The 20,223-nt window shown below is 36.4% G+C and overlaps 1 protein-coding gene across 3 annotated transcripts in view; it reads right to left on the minus strand.

Annotated features, from left to right (window-relative positions):
• LOC134003624 (zinc transporter ZIP11-like) overlaps window positions 1-20,223 on the minus strand; it is a 240,576-nt gene that overhangs the window by 145,436 nt on the left and 74,917 nt on the right. For 2 of the 3 annotated variants that reach the window (XM_062442878.1, XM_062442877.1), the window contains exon 5: window positions 14,837-14,978. In XM_062442878.1, coding sequence (XP_062298862.1) covers window positions 14,837-14,978 — 142 coding nt within the window. The remainder of the gene's footprint in view (window positions 1-14,836; window positions 14,979-20,223) is intronic. The other variant, XM_062442879.1, reaches the window with a different exon arrangement.

A 20,223-nucleotide genomic window follows, 5' to 3' on the forward strand; every position in this document is an offset into this window, starting at 1 on the left:
TCACAAATGTTCATCTGTGGGATACTCTTGCCTGCCTGCCTAGTTGTCCAACTGTCTCCATTTCTGTTTTCATCCTTATCCCTTTCTCTAACGGTCTCAACCCAGTTTAAAAAAAGGCACAAATTAGAAAATGCAAATGAGTGAGCATGGATACACACAGCGTCTGTGTTATTGACAGATTCCAATACTATGACTACTATGTGTTACCATAATCAGAAATCCTAAAAGAAAAGATTTATTTATTTCATGTATATTATGTAACTCACATATCTGTAAAGATCAGCCAACAACCTGGATTAAAATTACAATCACTACACCCCTAAAATAAAGGTGACATCAAGGAAAAAATAATTAATATTCTATATAATCAGTTCTGTGGATGGCATCAGTTTGTGATGTTCAGTCATTTCCATAATAGCATATTAATGTACTCTTTAGTCTTAGGTTTGGGATTTTTGTGGATGTCTCAAAGCCTTTCAAGAACTACCAAAGAAAAAGTAATTCAGTGTCCACGTCATATGGAGTGGATGGGAAAGAATGAAAAGATTCCCTTGTGTGCGACCTTCGAGGGTGAGGGTTAAAAATACTATACACAGACTGACAACACAATACTATATCCATTAAATTTGCATGTAATCACCATGAATGATGTTGTGAGGCATCCCTATTTGCTAGATGTATAGGCACTGCCCTGTCGTAATTATGACTTGGAAATTGGTGTGAACACAAATTGGAATCTTGAAAATAATATTAACTTTGATATAACATGAACATGCTGTCTTCCTGCTTCAGTCAAAGGTAGGAGGATGTTTGCTTCACCTCTAAAACCAACACATTTTGGGTCTGATTACTTACTTACTTACAATACTTACTTCATGTTTAGTGACCCTTAGAAAATTGTGGCAGCTTACATGGTAGTTAACACAGGCTTTCTGTTTAAAAGTCTGTAGCCTTCCAGCACAAACTAAGATAATCCAGATGACATCCTTAGGGTTGCTTTCCAAGATTTTTTAAAGCTTTTTGAAATTAACTCATCTCAGTCTTTTTCTTTCTCTCTGCAAATTATAATGAACACATTAATAGCATTAAGTAGTGCACACAACAAATGTTATCCAATTGTGTTTTCCTGCTCTGGTAATTGCAGATCAAGTGAGCAGGAATGAGTAGGAATTACAGGGTGTTGTATAAATTACAGCTCTAGCAAGCAATTAAAAGATGAAGTTAAGATATACCGAATATATATATATATATATGTATATATATATATATATATATATATATATATACACACACTGTGTTATGAATATATATGACTCTGCATGCTTCTACTGAAAAGTTCGTAGTGACAAATAGTATTTAAACAGCTTGGCTCATGGGAAATTGACATCCTCTGTTTCCATGTATTACCTTCCGTCAGCGAGGCTGTCCAAACAATCAACATTATGAAAATGCCTCAGGTTATCTCAAAGAGACTAATTATATTGTGAACATGGAGGGAGTTTCACAGTCTTGGAAGACCATTTGATTTTAGGAGCTATATGAGGAAACAGGAAGGGGAATTTTTTTTAAACAGAGAGAAAGATTACATCAATCAGCCTCTCAGTGAGTGAACCCTCAGGCTTTCTCATGTTGGACAACCTGCTGATTCAGGGGCTGCCTAGAAACCTGCTGAGATGGGGAACTATAATGTACGGTATAAAGACATGGAGGGATTTCACAAAGATTGCCTCAGCTAATTAACTGCTGCATTTTCCATTGCCACCAAAACTTCTCAAGATGAATACATTCCAAAAGGAACAGGAGCACAAGAATGGAAACAAGTTTTGGACAAGTGGTCTGTCTCTTTTTAAATCTGAGTAAAATAAAAGAACAGAGGCAGACGGAAGCAGATGATTGATTGGCGTCTCTCATCTAAAAGCAATGCATTGCGGTGTTATATTGTGATTGCATATTAAAACGTATGGCTCAACTGGCACATTGCTCTAAGTAGTGCATGTTGGAAAAAATAGTACTGCACCTTTAGTTCAAGAGAACTTGTAAAACCATTATATCTGTAAACATGAGACACTGGTGAAAAGATTAAGCCCACGACAGCCCATTATGTTCCTGTTATAGTTATAGAAAAAAAGAAGCTTTTGAGCAGAAAAAAGTATTCCTATTATTCATGTACCTCTAATGTGAGTGTGTTAAGAAAGAAAGAGGAACTGTTTTTTGTTAACTGTGTGATTGTAGGTATCTTCTCTAAGTGCTTCCAAGGTTCCTTTTGTGGGTCTGATGTTTTTCATGATTTTCTTTGTAATAGTTCTTCTACGCAATTTGAAGTCCTAAAGGACAGGACCACATTTGATTTGATAACACACTTAATTTTTCTTGCACTGACAAGACAAATGTTATATTATCACTATTTATTATATATCAGTTCCCACAATACATCAGTTCAACAGCACAGGCAAACCTCTTCATGGAATTATGTCAATTGTGTCTAAATGAACAGGTTAACCAGGTCATTTTTAGTATATTCTGAAGGCAGGTGGTAGAGAAAAGGAGTCTGACATTCCACCCATTGGTAGGAAATCTGAAATATTGTTAGGGATTCATTGATACAACGTCTTCTACCCATGTTCATACCCAAGCTTAGGTTTTCAGTTAAACTGCTTCCACTCTCTTTTACTTCTTGCATCAACCCCTTTTAAAATCTTTACTGTATCCGGATTTGGGTGCAATCAGTACTATCATGTTCATTTTGTGCAAATGTAACACACAAAGCTCACACTGCACACTGGTACAGATGGAGACTTTATAAAAAACGCTGACCTGCTGCGAGCACCTGTGATCAACACCGATGATACATTTGCTGTCTACTGTGTTTTCATACCACAGCAAATAGGGAAAAGCCTCAACTCAAAACAACACCCTGTTACAAATATTTCACGACTTTGTGACAAAAGTTACAAAGAAAACATACTTTTTCAAACTATATTGAGATATGCTTTGTCGTCAGGATTAGCTCATACAGTGTTGGGCAGAAACAAACTACTTTGTATAACACTGCAGTAATGTACTTACTTTTTTTAGTAATGAGAGATTACAATTTAAAATTCAGTAATTGCATCCTATATACTCATCCCATTAATGGTCCATTACTAGTGTGTTTAAGTAATGGAGTAAGTAATTTAGTAATGTGTTTTAAGGAAACTTGCCAAACACTGATCCCGTCCACTTGTCCTCATACATAGTTAACACAATAGATAGTAGAGCCTGACCGATATATATCCGTCAACCAATATTGTCCTATCATAGATATATTGTTATCAGTGTTTATGCTGTCCAATATGTGGCAATATTTTTTAAAAGATATATGGGCCATATTTTATGTATATTTAATCCTTATTCCTAATTCAAGTTTAATACTTATTACATTCCCATTGAAGTTTACTGTTTCAGTGCAATGATGTCATTTCATAAAAATGTATTTATTCTTAAACTATAAAATATCATGCCTCCATTACATTTGTTACAAGTGTTTGGTAACTAATGAAAACTAAAGAAAAAAAGGTGTGTTCATGTACATATGCCAATATTTTGATATCAGAATTTTTTATTCCCTAATATTGATACGGGCATCTGCACCACAAATCCAGTATCAGTTGGGCCCTAATAAATAGTCTTGCCATTAGTTTCACGCTACTTCTGCTACCGTTGGTAACAGTAACTAAAAACAAGAAAAAACTTCACAGGGTACTAGGGGTGTGACGAGATCTCGCGAGACAAAGCGCGACAATATTTCTCGTCGACGTGAATTTTGTCTCGCGAAGCTATAATTAATTAATTACCCAAAAAAAAAAAGACGATCGGTTTTCTATCGCTGATTCGCACGTTTTTATAATGTCAAGTGTGGATCTTTAACCTTTGTTGAGCTTCTAGCTGCTGAGAAGATCTCAGTCAGCAGTAGGAGATGAGGAGAGGAGCAGTGGTAAGTTAACCTTAGGTCTCTACACTGAGAGACTGAGGTAGGAGGAGCGGAGGAATCTAGCGCAGCTATGGAAGCCTAATGATGCAAAAAGTAAAATGAGTCACACTACCAAATTATAACACAATTTATATGTTGTTCTACTTGTGTGTTTATGTGATACAGGATTTGTGCAATTTACTTTTATTTCTGTTTTTTTATTAGCAATATGTTATAATTTGTGATACTTGAAATCTTTATTTAATTTATATGTATTTATATATTAGAATTGTTTCTACTCTTTACAATTTAATTTTTAGTATTTGTGATTGTATCTAACTTTTGTATTTATGGTTGTTATTTCCATAAATACCAAAATGATCCATCTATAAAATATATATATGGGGAAACCTTTTACAGTGCTGCATACTGCATATGATAATTATATATTTAGAAAGTAGAAAAAAAGTGATTCAATACAAGCTGATTAGTACAAACATTTCAATTCAATATCCATTTTGTGAATTTTACATAAAAGAACAGTCATTTATTTCCTCATTGAAGTTTTCTTATAGTTAATATAGTTAAAATCTTGTCTCGTCTCGATCTCGTGAACCTAATATCTTGTCTCGTCTCGGGAGTTGAGTGTATCGTCACACCCCTACAGGGTACTGTTAATCTGAATTGATCACCTGTGGCAGATAACCTAATATAAAAGACAGTATTGGTACAGATACTTGGTGGATTGGTGCATTTCTTCTGATCAACTTTCAAAAAGCTACTCTGGTCATTAGCTTCAGTCAAATGTATGACAAGCAAACGTCAAACTTTGTTTTACCAACATTTTAAGTACTGTAATCAGTGTGTAAAAGAAAATAATCTCCTTAAGGGAACTTGCCCATGCACAATACAACACTGTTCACTGGACTGTGTCAGCATTAAAGTATCTATCGCAAGCAGCCCATATTTCCATATAGCACACCTCATTAAAGGAATTGTTGAGCCCTAAATGAAACTTCTCATTATCCACACTCCCTCAGGTCAGTCAAAACAAAGCCAAGCAGGTTAGTGAGTGCAATTATTTGGCTTCAAACACTCGGGTTCTGCTGCATGAGCTGTTTACACTAACTTTATGGTCATTTTTATTTTGCCCTTTTCAGAACTTATGAACAAACCCCTTGGCACTTTCTGATGGAGAGAATTACTGAGATGAACCAGTTAACTATTTGTGTATTATTGTAAATGGATGGACAAATTGGACAGGAAACCATCCCTGTAAGTCCTTTAAGAGGTTGTGTAAGGTCATCAGGAAGGTTTTTCGCTTCATCGTGTCCAGATATTTCCAGTGCATCTAATGCACAGGTTTGCAATATGCATTAAGTCTTCACTCTGATCAAAACTATGGCATCATCTCTTCCTCATTATAAAAGATAGGTCATGTAGTTGGCTGCAGCTTCTAAAGCCCCTAAAGCCTGTAATAAAAAAAAAAGAAAGAAAAAAAAAGAGAGAAATTAATACAAGTTAGGTCACACACTAACTTGCATTCATTTCAAAAAAAGTATAGAGGTTTGTTTTTGGCACAGTATTTGCTGCTTGGTGTGAGCTGAAAAATGCAGATCTAATCCCATTTGTCATTAAATAGTACATTCCAAAAGTCAATCTGAAAACTTAAACAAACAGAGCGCCATAAGGCATACTTTGATTCTTCCTAATGCTGACTGAATTATTTAGGATGCCATGCATTACTTATGAGAAAGAACTGGAATACTTTTGTATGTGCATACGCATATATCTGTGAATATGTGCATGTTTGAGTAGGTACATTCTTACAAGGGGTTTCTTGCCCCCTTCAAATACCTGAATAACAGCAGGAGGCAAAGCACTGATGTATTAAACATGATCTGACTTGTAGAATCAAAAACAATTGCTTCCATCTACCAAAATTGGGCAGGCAGAACAAGTTCTCACTCCAGATGACAGCGGGATTGCACAGTATTATGGTTAATTGTCTCTTCATAAAAAATCCCATTGTGACCAAATATACTCAGTATCACGATAGTGTGATTCAACAGTTCATGTCTGAATGAATATTTTCCATTCACTTACACAAATAGCACATTCCAGCCATGATCAAGTCTTCATAAGTCTTGGTATTAGGGAGCAGAATAGAATAAGTTCAACAAAGCAAAACATAACAAAAATCTATACAACTACAATCTTATAGTGACCAAACAATGACTGTTTTCTAAGTAGGTCCTTAAAAAGGGCCATGATTCCATTATCAAAATCTTAAAGCATGGACACAGTTCTCTCCATAAACAGCCGAGGTGGAACATGAACTTCCAGGTTCTGTTCCAGAAGTAGGAAAACCTCATTCACAATCACACAGACATTTCTAACTACGCAAAAAACTAAAAAATCTAGCCTTGGAAAAATGATCTAATATCATTGTTTATTCAATATTTATCTTTTTAACTGCCATAAATGACCCCCAGCTGGACAGATGAGTCCATGGGCAAGTCAACTAGAAAGTTGAAAAAATGACTTCATAGGAAGTGTTGGTTTTAATGATATGAAGCGAAACAAGTTATGATGACATACGTTTTTGCAACGTAGTCATTTAACTTTGTGATAATCATAAAGGTTTACATTTCTCATAGCAACTGCTGTAGTAGATGCTGAGTTGTCTTAGAATGCTGAAAGTAAACCGCATGAACGTTCTTAATTTTTTCATAAAGAATGATAAAACACATGCTGAATGAGAGATTACAATGAGTTAAAGGAGTCAGTGGAACATAGGCTAGCCCGATCATGACATCATGACTTTGGCCAAGAGGTCCAATTGTGCCAATTGTCAATAGTAAGACAGTTTGGTTGACATTGATACCTGTTTATTAGTGTTCACTTGGCAGATAGGCAAGCCAATCTGATAATCCACTATATGATTTTTAAAATGTATAGTGTCCATTTTTGAAGCAAGTAAACAAACTATAGGACATAGCTTAATGTGCATATCCAAAAACATTGAATGTTTTCAAATGCAACAGCCTAAAATCTCTTAACCAATGAGCATCACAACAGGTCGCAACCATATAAGCAGAAGTTGGATAATGTAATTCTCTTCAGTATACCCGATGAAAACTAGGTCCTGTGTATTATCTAAATCAGTATAACTTTCTATCTGATGCAATTCAATAGCTCTGCATTTTTATTTTAGCATTACAGTAAGCAGAGGCAAGGCCCGGCAGCCTGTACACTGCTGAAATAGTACCTCCGCTGACAGCAGTTTGCCTCAGCTTTTCTTCAAGTTCTTTTATACTCGCTGTATCAAGACACTCAATAATAAAGATTTCATAATTTATTATAACTGTAAATATGGTAATAAGTATAAGTCTTTGAAACCACAATGTACCTTTCACTTATAAAAGGGTTTTTTGCCCTCTGCAGTAAATTAAACAGTGCCCCCAAAATAAGCATGATGGTAGGGTCAATCCACAAATTTCAATGGTTTTTGAACAAATTTTACTTTTTCACATGAGATGAGTGAATCAGTGTGTTGTCAATTTTTGGAAAGACTTTAGAATGATACCTTAATGCTTATAAAGACAAATCTTTTTTACGTTGCAGAAAATGTCCTTCATTATACGCTAGATAAGATGAGTACTTTTGCTTTTGTTACCTTAAGTAGATTTTGCTGATAATACTTTTTTACTTAAAGCATTTTGTAATCAGAACTTTAATTTATAATGGAGTATTATTATGTATTTTTGTGGTAGCACCTTTACTTAAATTGGACATATGATGTTATCATTTTCGTGATTTTCTGTCTTTATACATACATACATTATGATGCCCAATGTTCATGTTAGTTCCAAAACTTGAGGTGAACATACAAAAACTACTGCCTGTAAGAGAAAAGCCCAGGTTCTGCTCTGAACCCTTTATGTGCAATTATTTTCTTTTAACTTCCCCAATCCTACAATCCCTGAATCCTTGAGATGAGGGCACCTTGTTGTCCATGTCCATAAATAACTGTCCATACCATAATCTTGGTTGTTAGCATTCACTTGCATATTCCAGATCTGATTCAGGCTTGAACACGCCTCTAAATAAATGTTATGAATAATTGTTCCACCTGTGTGTTCTTAAGGCGAGACTGAGAGGATAATATGTGCAGCCCGGGGGAAAATTACATGCAATGATACCCTTTTAACAGTCACTGCTTGTGAATTGGTGTGGCATCTTGTGGCTGTCAGTGTCTGATCTATTTAGGCTGTTTGAGTCAAACCACATATAGGATATCTTGTTTTTGAAAATTATTTTATGCATGTGGGATTTGGCTATGTTTTCAACAAGCCTGTTTTAGATTGATTCCATAATTTTGGACAGTTTTGAAGACCTCTGTAGAAGTAACCTTTAATCACAAAACACAACAAATGTAATGTTCCACTTCAGCTGTTCCAGTACAGTGCTTCAAACTGTACTTAATGTTTGTTGGTTTTCTTTCTATCAATTTATTCATTTATTGACCATTTGAAGATTTGAAAATAAGCATTTTCATGTATAATTCGGATGAATATTTTAAATTATCTTGAATAAACACATGTGATCCCTTTACAGAGGTTGAGAATTAAACATGTAATCATCAAATGTCTCAAAATCAGTGGGCTTTTTAAAAAAAGGTCTTTTCTAAGATAGATTTGTTTGTTAAATGGAAAATTCAAATTGTGCTTTCTGATCTCTGTTTCATCGATTGTGCTGAGCCAGTGTGGAGCTTTGGGAGAAGAAGGCTTCTGAGAGTTATTTTCCAAGAACAGAAAATCAATTAATACACAGAACAGATGTCTGTATAAGCAGAGAAAAGGCAATTTAATTGTTGTTTTGAGAGGCTAACATCCTACTTGATAGATCATAATAAGATTTAAGAATGGCAATACATACCAACCACATTCATATACCACACATCTAAGGCACCAGATGAGACTTTTGGTTTGTTCATCTTCTGTGATGGCTGAAAAAGCAGTGACCGCTGGTTCACAGAGAGGACTTTTAAATCAAGAGGGCATTTGGAAATGAGTTCTATAAAGATGAAGCTGAAAACAGGAGAAAATAGCCCCAAAATGTATTAAGTATCTTTAAATTGAAAAGAGAGACCAACCACCAAATCATCTTGAATAATTTAAAAGGAAGAAGCATCTTCCAAGAATATTAAAGATGGACACTGAAGGCATTGAAAGACAGAAAGGGCAAAGTGTGTTTGAGTCTGTGTGTGTGTGTTGGGTATTCATTTATGTCTCTTTGAGCTCGCCTGCAGGTACTTAAGTGTTTCTTTCTACGATGTAGAAAAGGTATTTAATGACATGGTAATTGTGTGTGAAAGCCTCACAAAGACAGACATCTAATTAAAGTTAATCTTAATTATCTTGAGAACATCCACTGAGCATTGCCTGAGATTGATAAACTGTAATGGTTGACATCTACATAGTGAAGGACAGGAAACTGTCAATCATGTACTTTGCAACCTAATTGAAATGACATCGATCTCAAGAAGAGCCTTGCCAAAATAAAAACGAGGAACATAAAAATGTGTACTGTGTACGTGTATGTGAATACTGAATACCTTCATCTGATCCTCATCCTGCCTTACCTTTTCTAATACAACCAGAGATTAAGTCTAACACCACTGACACTATAAAACACACTCGACATCCCAACACAAGCCTTGAGCCACCGCACCAATCCGCATACATTATGTAGCCCTTATTAAGAACAATTACATCCCTCTGCAGAAAATAGATCTCAACATGATTCATTTTATCTCCTTCCATTTATTTCTCTTCCCAACTGGTGAAGTAGTGAGAATTCTGACTTCAGGTTGAAACCAATAATGACAGCATGAGCCCTGAAGCTATAATCAGCTTCTCCTCTGTGGCCGTTGTCTTACTATGTGGGAAGACACTGTTTTTGATCTGTTTTTTCTTTTTTTGGCAAACATGAATCAGCATTTGTTGCATGAGTGTATGTCAGAATGGAATATGCTGTAGGCTAATTGAGTTGTCTTTCTGTGTGCGTCATTAACTGTATATCAATATAGATGACACGTCTCAAAAAAGTGAAGCCGAAATGAATTGTTTCCGGGAGCTGACATGGCATTTGGAGCCAGAGTCTGCACAGTACAGCCGCGTATCACAGCTGTCAACAGAAGTCACACCCCTATTTATATTGTCAAATAAATAATTATAAACAAACTTATCCGAAAAAACATAGAACTTGAACATACATCAGCGTGATAAGAACCTAAAACAACGGAAATCATCTTTGGGAAAAATTAATTTGAGAGTTCTTATTTTAATACAAGTCATTGCAAAACAAGGCAGCTGAGACAGGATTTTCAACCAATTAAAGCTCATGCTAGCTTGATTAGCTAGCTAACTACTGTTGTTAAAACTGCTAGCAACAATTGTCATTTAGGCTGACAAAATCAGAAATAAAGAGCCAACTTTGTCTACCACTGTCTGAAATCAATGGTTTATTATATTATTGAGAATAGTGTGTGGTAAGTCTGCCATGTTATCATTGTAAACTTCAAATGTGGTGTGCAAGACAGGTGAGTCAACAGTAACTAAAGAGGTGGGTGTCATCAAACAATCAATACTATAAACCCACAATCGTTGAAGCCATTTGGTTATGCACAAGGTGCATGTATGTTCAGCCTCCCTTATAGACGATAAATTATTCACTGTTTTTGATGTATAAGCTGCATAATAGACTGAGCTACGCAGGCACTAGGAAATATGACTCCCTACATTCAAATTTCTCTATGTACAGCTGACTGAATATGATGATCTCTGAATAGCACACTTACACATGAAGCGACTTACATCCAAAAGTAATCCCCAGGGGCGCCATGGTAATCAGATGGATTTTATTTATAAATATATCTGCTCTCTGTGTATTGTGTAGGCTGACTACCTTCAGATGCCCTCAAGCGAGCCGCAATGAATTTATAACTGATCTTTAGATGCCTGCCTGAAATATACATTCAATGCGTGGACTTCAGAGCTGCAGGAAATGTACCCCCATAGTAAAAGTCAAGATTCCTGGCTATGGATGACAATACTGACATGACAGCATTGTCAAGACATAAATGATTTCAGGGCTTAGATATATTATTTGAGTTGTACTGTAGCTTATTAAAAATGTCATTGTCTGCTCAGAATTACGAGTATTTCTTTTTTCTGAGTACAGACTTCATGTTCTTCCAGTATTAACAAGTTTTCAAGGGTTCCTTTCTCCCTTTGTCCTGTTTTTCGGTTAAGCACCTTTAGCAAACTGTGGTATGTCCCTGAAAATAAGACTTCTCACAGTACTTTCTCCAGATCTAATATTCAGCAGCTCTACCTGACAACCAATCATTGCATCAGTGGTCAGGCAAACCCCCTGGTGAGATTTCAAACTATAGAAAAATGTCATTATTATTATAATGAAATATCAGGGTAAATGAGAGGTCACTGTGACAATAATACAAATGAAGAGGAGGAGTGAGTCAGACAAAATGACTCAGACACATTGTCACACTGGAATTAACAACCATAAAATAACTCAATCTTCTCACTAGTTTGAATAACAATGCTCGAGTTGCTATCTAGTAATCTCTTTGTGAATTCATGAATTATCTCAGAAAAATGCCCTTTTCACAACAGACACAGCGATGAAAAAAGGTGTAATTAATACTATTAACAATGGCTACATTCCTTTTAGTTGTGCATGTGCCAATGCCCTGTTACTTTGTATGCTGGCTCATTGACATGACATATTGGACTCCTGCATTCAACATTGTATCCTGGTTGGTATACCTGACTGTCAAAAACAAGGCCAAACTCTCCACAATTGTCAAACTTGGTAGTGCAATATCAGGCTGTAGTTTCTCACTATGGCAAAGCAGTTGTACAAATGACAGAGAAAATCTCTTTGGATTCACACCATCCCCTGAATCTTCATTTTCAGCAGTCTTCAAGGAGACAGTACAGTGTCCCATGCACAAAGAATTGGTCTTAGATTAGTGGTATTACAGATGGGTGATGAATTAAAGGGAAAACGACCATAAGGTGTCTTAGTAAGGTGTTGGGTCACCAGAATAGCTTCAGTGCATCTTGGCAGTGATTCCCCAAGTCTCTGTACTCTACTATAGGGATGACCACCATTCTTCCAAAAGATAATCCCTCATCCGGTGTTTTGATGATGGTGGTCTGTCTAACATGTCAAAATCTCCTATAGGTGTTCAATTAGATCGAGATCTGGTGACAGTGAGGCTTAAAGCATATTATTCACATCAATTTCATACTCATCAAACCATTCGGTGACCCCTTGTACTAGATGGAGGCATCATCATCCCGGAAGACACCACTCCCACCAGGATAGAAATGTTTCATAATAGGATAAAAAGTGACTTTGTATTGATTTGCAGTGACCCTTCCCTCTAAGGGTAAAAGTGGAACCACTAACCATCACCATTCATGCCAGGAAAATGCCCCCTCACAACATAATAGAGCCACCAGATCCCCTCACTGAAGGGATCAAGCATTCAGGCCTGTACTGGTTTCCCCTTTAATTTGTCATCTGTAGTTGCCTTTGTGTTTTCTTGCTCTGATAAATCTAAATATCTGCTGCGAAACTCTTAAAAGGACAGATATTTATAGATTAATGCCTACAGTACTCCCCTGCATATTGTCCATATAAATAAATAACTTTGTCAAAATAAGAAATACTTGAATTTTTGAATCAAAGTACAATGGAATATGAACTAAAAAATGAATACTGGTGTGATTTGATTTTTTTTTTTTAATTTCACCCTACAAGAGCTAGTGTTAAAATAGCTCATAGATTTTTTTTTGTATCAAATTTCAGTGTAAGCAGGAATGGAGTGCAGCGTCAGAGCTGACATCAGCATTTGAGAAATCTGACAGATTGACAAAGCTCATGAATATGGCTGGCATACAAGTCAGATAATGTGTCAAGTCTGTGTCACACAAACTTAACAAGGAAGTTCAATTGTTTCGTCATTTGATTTGAAAATTGTGACATTATGGAACTTGATTCAGCTCATTAAAAGCAGCATGGGCCTTGTTTTGTGCCAAATATAATGACCACAACAACCAACCAGCGAGTGCGGGTCAGGTTTTTGAGCGCTCCATTGTGCAGTTGTGAATTGGAAGGACATACTCTATTTCAGGCACCACTGGCTCTGGAACTAAAAGTCCTATTTATTTCCTCCATACCTGACGTGATGTGACTGACAGGTAGAGCACTTTTGCTTGGATGGACATGAAAGTCCCCAGGGTGAATCACTTCAAAAAGATTAATAGTTGCAACAGAAACTATTTGGTTCTTATACTCAAAAGGTACAAGCCTGTGTACATATAGAGGTAAGGTGAGAAGTCTCACAAGGGGCATTTAGGCAAAAACACATTGTATTGCAGAGTTCAGAATGGGGGGCACCAGCTTAAGTTTATGCTTTTGAGAAAACTCATGAGAAATGATAACACATTTGCAGTTGACTCAGTTTATTTTCTGATACTGGGTCAAGTTTGGATTCATAATATGGTGCTGTGTTTTGTCCAGTGTGCTTTGAATTTACTACTGCTCCGATTCATGCCTTTGATTGGTATCTCCATAGCAACTGTAGCTGAAGCTCGTATGTAGTTTAGACCTGTTCGTCACGCCAGACAGTCAGACAGAACAGAATAGCTCAGAGGTAAAACTGATATAATTTAAGCTGGTGGCCATAACATAAGTCTGTGGGATTGTTACATTATTGAGTCCCATGTAACATAGAGGATGTTAAAAGGACAAATTAAAAAATGTGGAAAAACACATTCAGAATCTTTGACTTCACCAGCACAGACCTGGTGGGCAGAATGGGTGAGCTGACCTGCACACTGATAGTTAAATTCAACCCTACGGCTATCAGTGAGTCAGACTTATTTCCCCTACAGGAAAGCAAAGTTCACTCTCATGTTGCTCACCCACCTCTGTCGGCTGTACGTTTAGCTGATAACATTTAACATTCTGCTATTCCCTCTTGCTATTCCCTTTTAACCATTTCTTTAAAGATGTCTTTCTTCACTGCTCTATAGTGAGATCGCTTTTTGAATCTTTTCTGTGTAGTATTTTGTCTCAAGGAGAAAAGAACACTCTATTATCCTTTATATGGCCTCTCTATGAATCTTTTTTTCTAATGTGTTTTTCTGTTTACTTTAATTTGTTTGTCTGCATTTATTCGTTGTAATATGTTCCACCATGCTGTACCCTGTTGTCATATAGATGGTTACGCAGTAAGCGTGAAATTGATCCATCCTGCTATTTGTATAATCATCCTTCCATTTGTTTGGAGATGAAATGTGTTTATTAGCTTCTTATCTTTACTGTGTCATCAGCGTAAAATGAGTTTTGCATCTAAGCTTTCTGTCTCTTCACAAAATAAACAGAGAGATGATATAATTTTGAGGAATAAAAGCGGCGCAGACAAGGGTGACAACATTAATGTGTAATGTTTACGGGACTCTGCGTGTGTGCTGTGTGTGTATGATTGCATGAAGAAGGGTTAGTGTTTAGTGCTGAGCTTGATTTCAAAGGTTGGAGAGCACTTAAGAAGCATAACAGAAGGACAGATGAAGCAGATGGAGAAAATCAGGACAGTTTGAAGACAAGAAAAAGAAGCCATCAGAGAAGCTCCAGGTGAGGTTTTACACTGGAAGCCAGTGCAGTCCTTCTTCCTCTACTTAAATGTTTGCCTTCAGATGGCCGATTTTCTCATAGGGACTACAATGGCTCCAGCTGTGGATGCTTGGAAGGTTTTGTGATGTGGGTATATGAAGGGAGGCTTGCCTGAGTGAGGTCCAGCTCTACCTATCCTGATGGTCATCTCATCGGAGTCCAGCAGCGGGAACGAGGGATCCTCCGCTTTCTCTTTCATCAGTTTGGATTCATGGGGCAGCGCCAAGGCCAAGTGGGGGTCAGCACCTAAACCCTGTGGTAAGACAGAGAGGTGGAACATGTTTAAATCTGTTTAATACACAGTTTGACACTCACTACTGACAGAACTTAGTTTTAAGGTCAGTCTACGGTGTGATCTGAACGTTATGCTTCATAAGGTGCTGTGTTATTCAATCCACATGGTTTCATACTGAAAAACTCTGCAGTGACTTAAAGAATATGACATGATATGAAGGTTTATTCTATTAACATTTTACAACAACCACAATCATTCCCTAAACCTTCAAGATCCTTTCAGTCAGGTTTCATCACATATAAAAACACTCATTGTGGTTTCTCCACTAAGAAAGTGTTATTAACAAGTAACACATTCTTAAAATACAATTTTCTGCATCTCTCTCACTGAAAAGTCCAGAATATATCAATATTTTAAAGTTGATTCTCTGTATCTGCATTGAGGTTCAAGTTCAAATCAACTTAAGAGACTGTAAATAAGGCAAGGAAGACCTGAGGGATGGATTCAGCTGATTGTCAATACCGGTTTTAACTAACGCCCAACCCTGACAATCACCGTCCAGTCAGCCCCTTCCATCTTCACTCAGTGATTTCTAACACATACAGAAGACTGATCCCAGCAGTTTACTCCAGGGACAGGTTGCACATACAGAAAACACAGCAATCAGTCATTTTAAACAGGTACTTTATTACCTGCCAACTTGTCAACTTGTTACTCTGGTTGTTGTGACCAAATTAGGATGGAAGATGCTTCACAAACAGCAAAACCAGGCTGCTGCAATAACTTGGTGCAAAGTAACTCATTAGTGTCTGATAACACAGCCGATTATTGAGCATTTTAATTGCTCTGAAAATGGAGGGAACTCATTAAGGGGAACGATTTTTGAGAAGTAGACTCTGAAAAGAGCAAAAATTGGAGGAGGCCAGTGAGATAAGTATGCATAAATAACCTAATTTATTTGCTTTGCTTGCAATCTTTAGACACCAGCTTTTCAGTGCAAAACACATTGTTTTAAACGTTGATGATCAGTTATACTACACTACATTATGCCAGTAAATCCCAATTATACAATATAGATCAAACTTTATCAGAATGATTTGATGTCAGTCAGTCAGACAGTATCTGAGGCCACAGAAATACCCACTAGACTGAACAATGATGCATCGCCACAAAGGCTTAATTGGGTGGGGTTTTCTTTAATGGCCAAGTTAATGAAATGAGAGCTTGCTTATTCATTAGCAAACCATTAGATGAGTCATTTCTAGAAGTGAGGGCTAAAAAATAATTTATAAAATTGCATCCATATTTCTCCCTCTCCATTGCTACAAGCTTTCCATTCCTTCTCCCTACTTCATCCTCCAGTGTGTCACAGGTGGCTTGAAAGCAGGAAGACTAGGAGAGCTTTTCTCCTTATATCCTTCACAGCACACAAAAACCTTCTGTCATGTTTTCTTGAATTCATGATAGATGCAAACGGTATGTGACCATAAAAAACAAGCGTTTAAATGGAAACCACTTAACCAACGAGTCCTACAGGTTGTATGAAAAAATAAATAATTGGTACATGGTCTCCAGAGCAATATATGTGTTTTTCAGATCCACCAGATTGGACCCCATCTGGTGTTTTTCTGGTTTTACAATGCTATCATTAAGGTTTGGTTGGTTTTAGGCTAAATATAACTGTTAAGGTTAGGAAAACATCATAGTTTGGGTTAAAATGGTTACTTTGTTCATTCTCGTGGTTGCAAAAATAACCTCTTGGTTACAATTGCTAAACATGATTAAATGATTAAAGGTGAATATTGACAATAACTGTTATTTTTATATAGTATCAGAAACATAACCTGTTAAACAAAACCAGTTGTTCATGGAAACTGTAGAGAAAAAAGCAAGGCACTTTCAAAAAATACTTGGCAGGTGATTGGATCCCCGTCTGATGGCTTCTTTTTACTGACAATACTCAGGTTTTCGGGTCAGTTACGATGTGATCTGACTGTTGTGCTTCATATGTGTTATTCAATCAGCATGGTTTAATACTGAAAAACTCTGCAGTGACTTGAAGAATGGGATATGATGGGTTAATTCTATTAACATTTTACCAAAAACCACCAACCTTAACAATCCCCACAGACATGATTTATCACATATAAAAATACTCTGTTTGAAATGATACTTTTTGTCAATGTGATTTCTCCACTAAAAAAGTTCAGTTAACAAGTCAAAAATTCTTAAAATGACATTTTTATTGCCTCTCTCATTGAAAAATTGAGAATATTAACTGCTGGTCTCAAGTTGTCTCCTACTTTATTTTAAAATTGAGTTTCCACATCACACTTATCGAACCATAATTGGTTGATGTCACAAATCATGCTCGTACGAACGCCTCAAATTCAAGTTGAACCTCTTCTCTCAAAGGTAAGACAATTTGAGACACTCTTGTATCAAATTTCTCAAAGAAGAAGAAATTCTAATCAACATAAGGAAGTGTAAATAAAGCAAAGAAGACCTGATGATTGGATTCAGTTATTGTGTAAGTAGGAGAAACATAACCTGACGCACCAAATGGTTTGTTAAATAAAACCATCTGAAAAGTCATGCTTATTGAGAAAAGGGCAAGCCCTTTCAAACAATACTTGGCAGGTGATTGGATGAAACATCTGTATACCACCATCCATCACCTTCTTCCCTCATGAGACAGGGAGATTCTCACGTGATCTTGTAATTTCGTGATCTCACAAATCCAGCTGCCTCGCAAGGAAAGGAGAAACCGTCTTTGATTCATTTGAGTAAAGTTATCTTAAACAAATGATTTACATAAGTAAGTGTTTATATGGTCTGGTCTTTTTGCTGAACATGGTTCACCCATAGCACAAAAAGCCCTGCTGACTCCTGAAGAGCTCCTTCTTGCTGAAAGTGATACAGATTAACCTTCATCTCTGCCAGAAAATCACATCAAAAACAATAAACATTTGTTTTACTTTACTGGCTATGAAATATTAAACTGCGTAGAAGAAAGAAATTAATATGATTTGCTGTTAAAAAAAAAAAAAGTTTAAGGACAAACAAGAAAATATTGATGTGGAAACATTTCCTTTGAGCCATGAATTCATTCCAATCTGTATCTGTCATTGCTGCTCTTCAGTTATTACTTACGCCACAGGCAATGAGGCGTATGAGAAGGATGCGGCCCTGAACGCTGCACGGGGGGGGAGAAGAAAAAAAAGAAAAGAGGAGGAAGTTTGCTCAGGCGTAAAGGAATGAGTGAGGTGGTGCATGATATTTGGGGATGTTGTGGTGTCACCGTTAGGATGGAAACACCAGGCACAAATAACAGCTGCACGTTTGTAGCCATCATCTCAGAGATTTTCACCACTGTCATGAGTCTCGTTGACTCATTTGCAGTCAGTTTGCATCGTTTTAAATTATACATGGGTTGTACAAGCTGTTGCTAGAATGAAAGAAAACTTTTAAAATATTAAAAAACTCATTATTTTCTATCTTTGTTGTTTTCATACCCATTTATGAGCACATCTGTTATTGAGAGCAAAACATGCCGTGCCATTTTGAGCATTTCTTATTTATTTAGTAATTGTCAGCATGTATTTTGTGTGTGTGTGTGTGTGTGTGTGTGTGCGTGTGTCTGGTGTGAAGAGACAATTCATGCACCATCTTAAGGGAACCTTATTAACTTATGATTTGGCCTTTGGTGACCACCTATGACACAATTTCATCAGTGGGTCTGAGCTCACCATTAAAACAATTCCAGTAGCAGTCTGGCTCTGCTGATCACTGAAAGTCACCTCTCTGGCTCTCTCACTCACTCTCTCTCCTTTTTATGTGCACATTCAGATGGTAGCCATTTAATCACCTTATTTCAAAACCCTGCAGGTGCTAGAGGAAACCTGCCATGCCAGTGTTTCTAATGACGCTACTGTTTACACGACTGAAAGAAATGTGCCTATTTATGATTGCTACCCTGAGGAAAGCTGCTTGTTACTCACTTGAAATTCTTCACAAAGAAGAAAAAGAACAAAACAAGGAATGAGTAGGAATATATAACATGGTTAAAACTAAAGAAAGAGTACCCTTATACGTGGTTAAGCATTTTTTTACCAATTCCCTTCAAATACGCACATGTTACATCACTGTTGACTCATGCACTATTATGTTGTTTTTCCAATTTTCAGGCAGTAATTTTCCTTCCGCTGATTTTACTTTCCAATTGAAAAGAAAACAGGAGATATGCTAAAAATTCATTACTGTCAGTTACTTTATTACCACATGGTAAAACCGTGGCACGCAGGAAGTCTTTGACAAACCTGTCACATTTTTGATCAATGATTTTCTGACATTTTGAGGATTTCGACTTCCGTACTCAACATTTTTAAAGCCACAAACATTACCACACAGTATTAATATAACTTTGACCAAACAAATGCAATAAAATGTTCTCTACAACCTGACTTGAACACTGAAATAAAAGAAGTACTGATCTAAATTTTAGCACATTTTTGAAGATGAACAAACATATAACAAACACTAAAGGCAAATGTTTCAATTATTGTATGTAAATAATTTTATTATTGCTATAACAATAGTAAGAATGTTGTCACTAGGATAAATTGTGCTTAGTTTACTTTCTAGACCACTGCTAGAAAGAAAATAACGAGATTTATCCCTCCTTTTATCCTTCAATCAAGTTTGACCCAGGAGAACAACAGGCATTAACTTAAAAAATGAGGTTTAATTTCATTTAAATGAGGCCTATTAACTATAATTTCCAAAAAATCTGTGTAAAACCTATGGTAATAAGTTGGAATGAAGTTGGCTTAAAAAGGTGTAACACAGAATTGGGTGATAATTTATACCTTATGCTTTATAAACAGTCAAACCAAACCGGGTCAGTAGACCTCGGAGGGCAAAAATTGCCGATTTGAATAAAGAAAAAACAATAAAAAGAGAACTTGTCAAATTCAACAATTTTCTTACATTTAGAGTTTTCTCTGAAGCATTAACAGCATTCATAAGTGGTCTTTGCTTGCTGTGTGATTGATTAACACAGAGTCTGACTATCTGCAGGGAGAAAACACTTATTAGAGTTTGATTCCAATTTAAGTTAATTAAAATACTTTAATCCCAATCGATGCTTTGTTTGAATGATTTACTAAAAAAGCAAAACAAACACACAAAGCACTTATTTAAACAAGATTTTAAACCATATTCTTTACTTTCATTGGCATGACAACTTTTATAATTAAGTAGT

Source organism: Scomber scombrus, chromosome 21 (assembly GCF_963691925.1).
Source record: "Scomber scombrus chromosome 21, fScoSco1.1, whole genome shotgun sequence".
Taxonomy (NCBI): domain Eukaryota; kingdom Metazoa; phylum Chordata; class Actinopteri; order Scombriformes; family Scombridae; genus Scomber; species Scomber scombrus.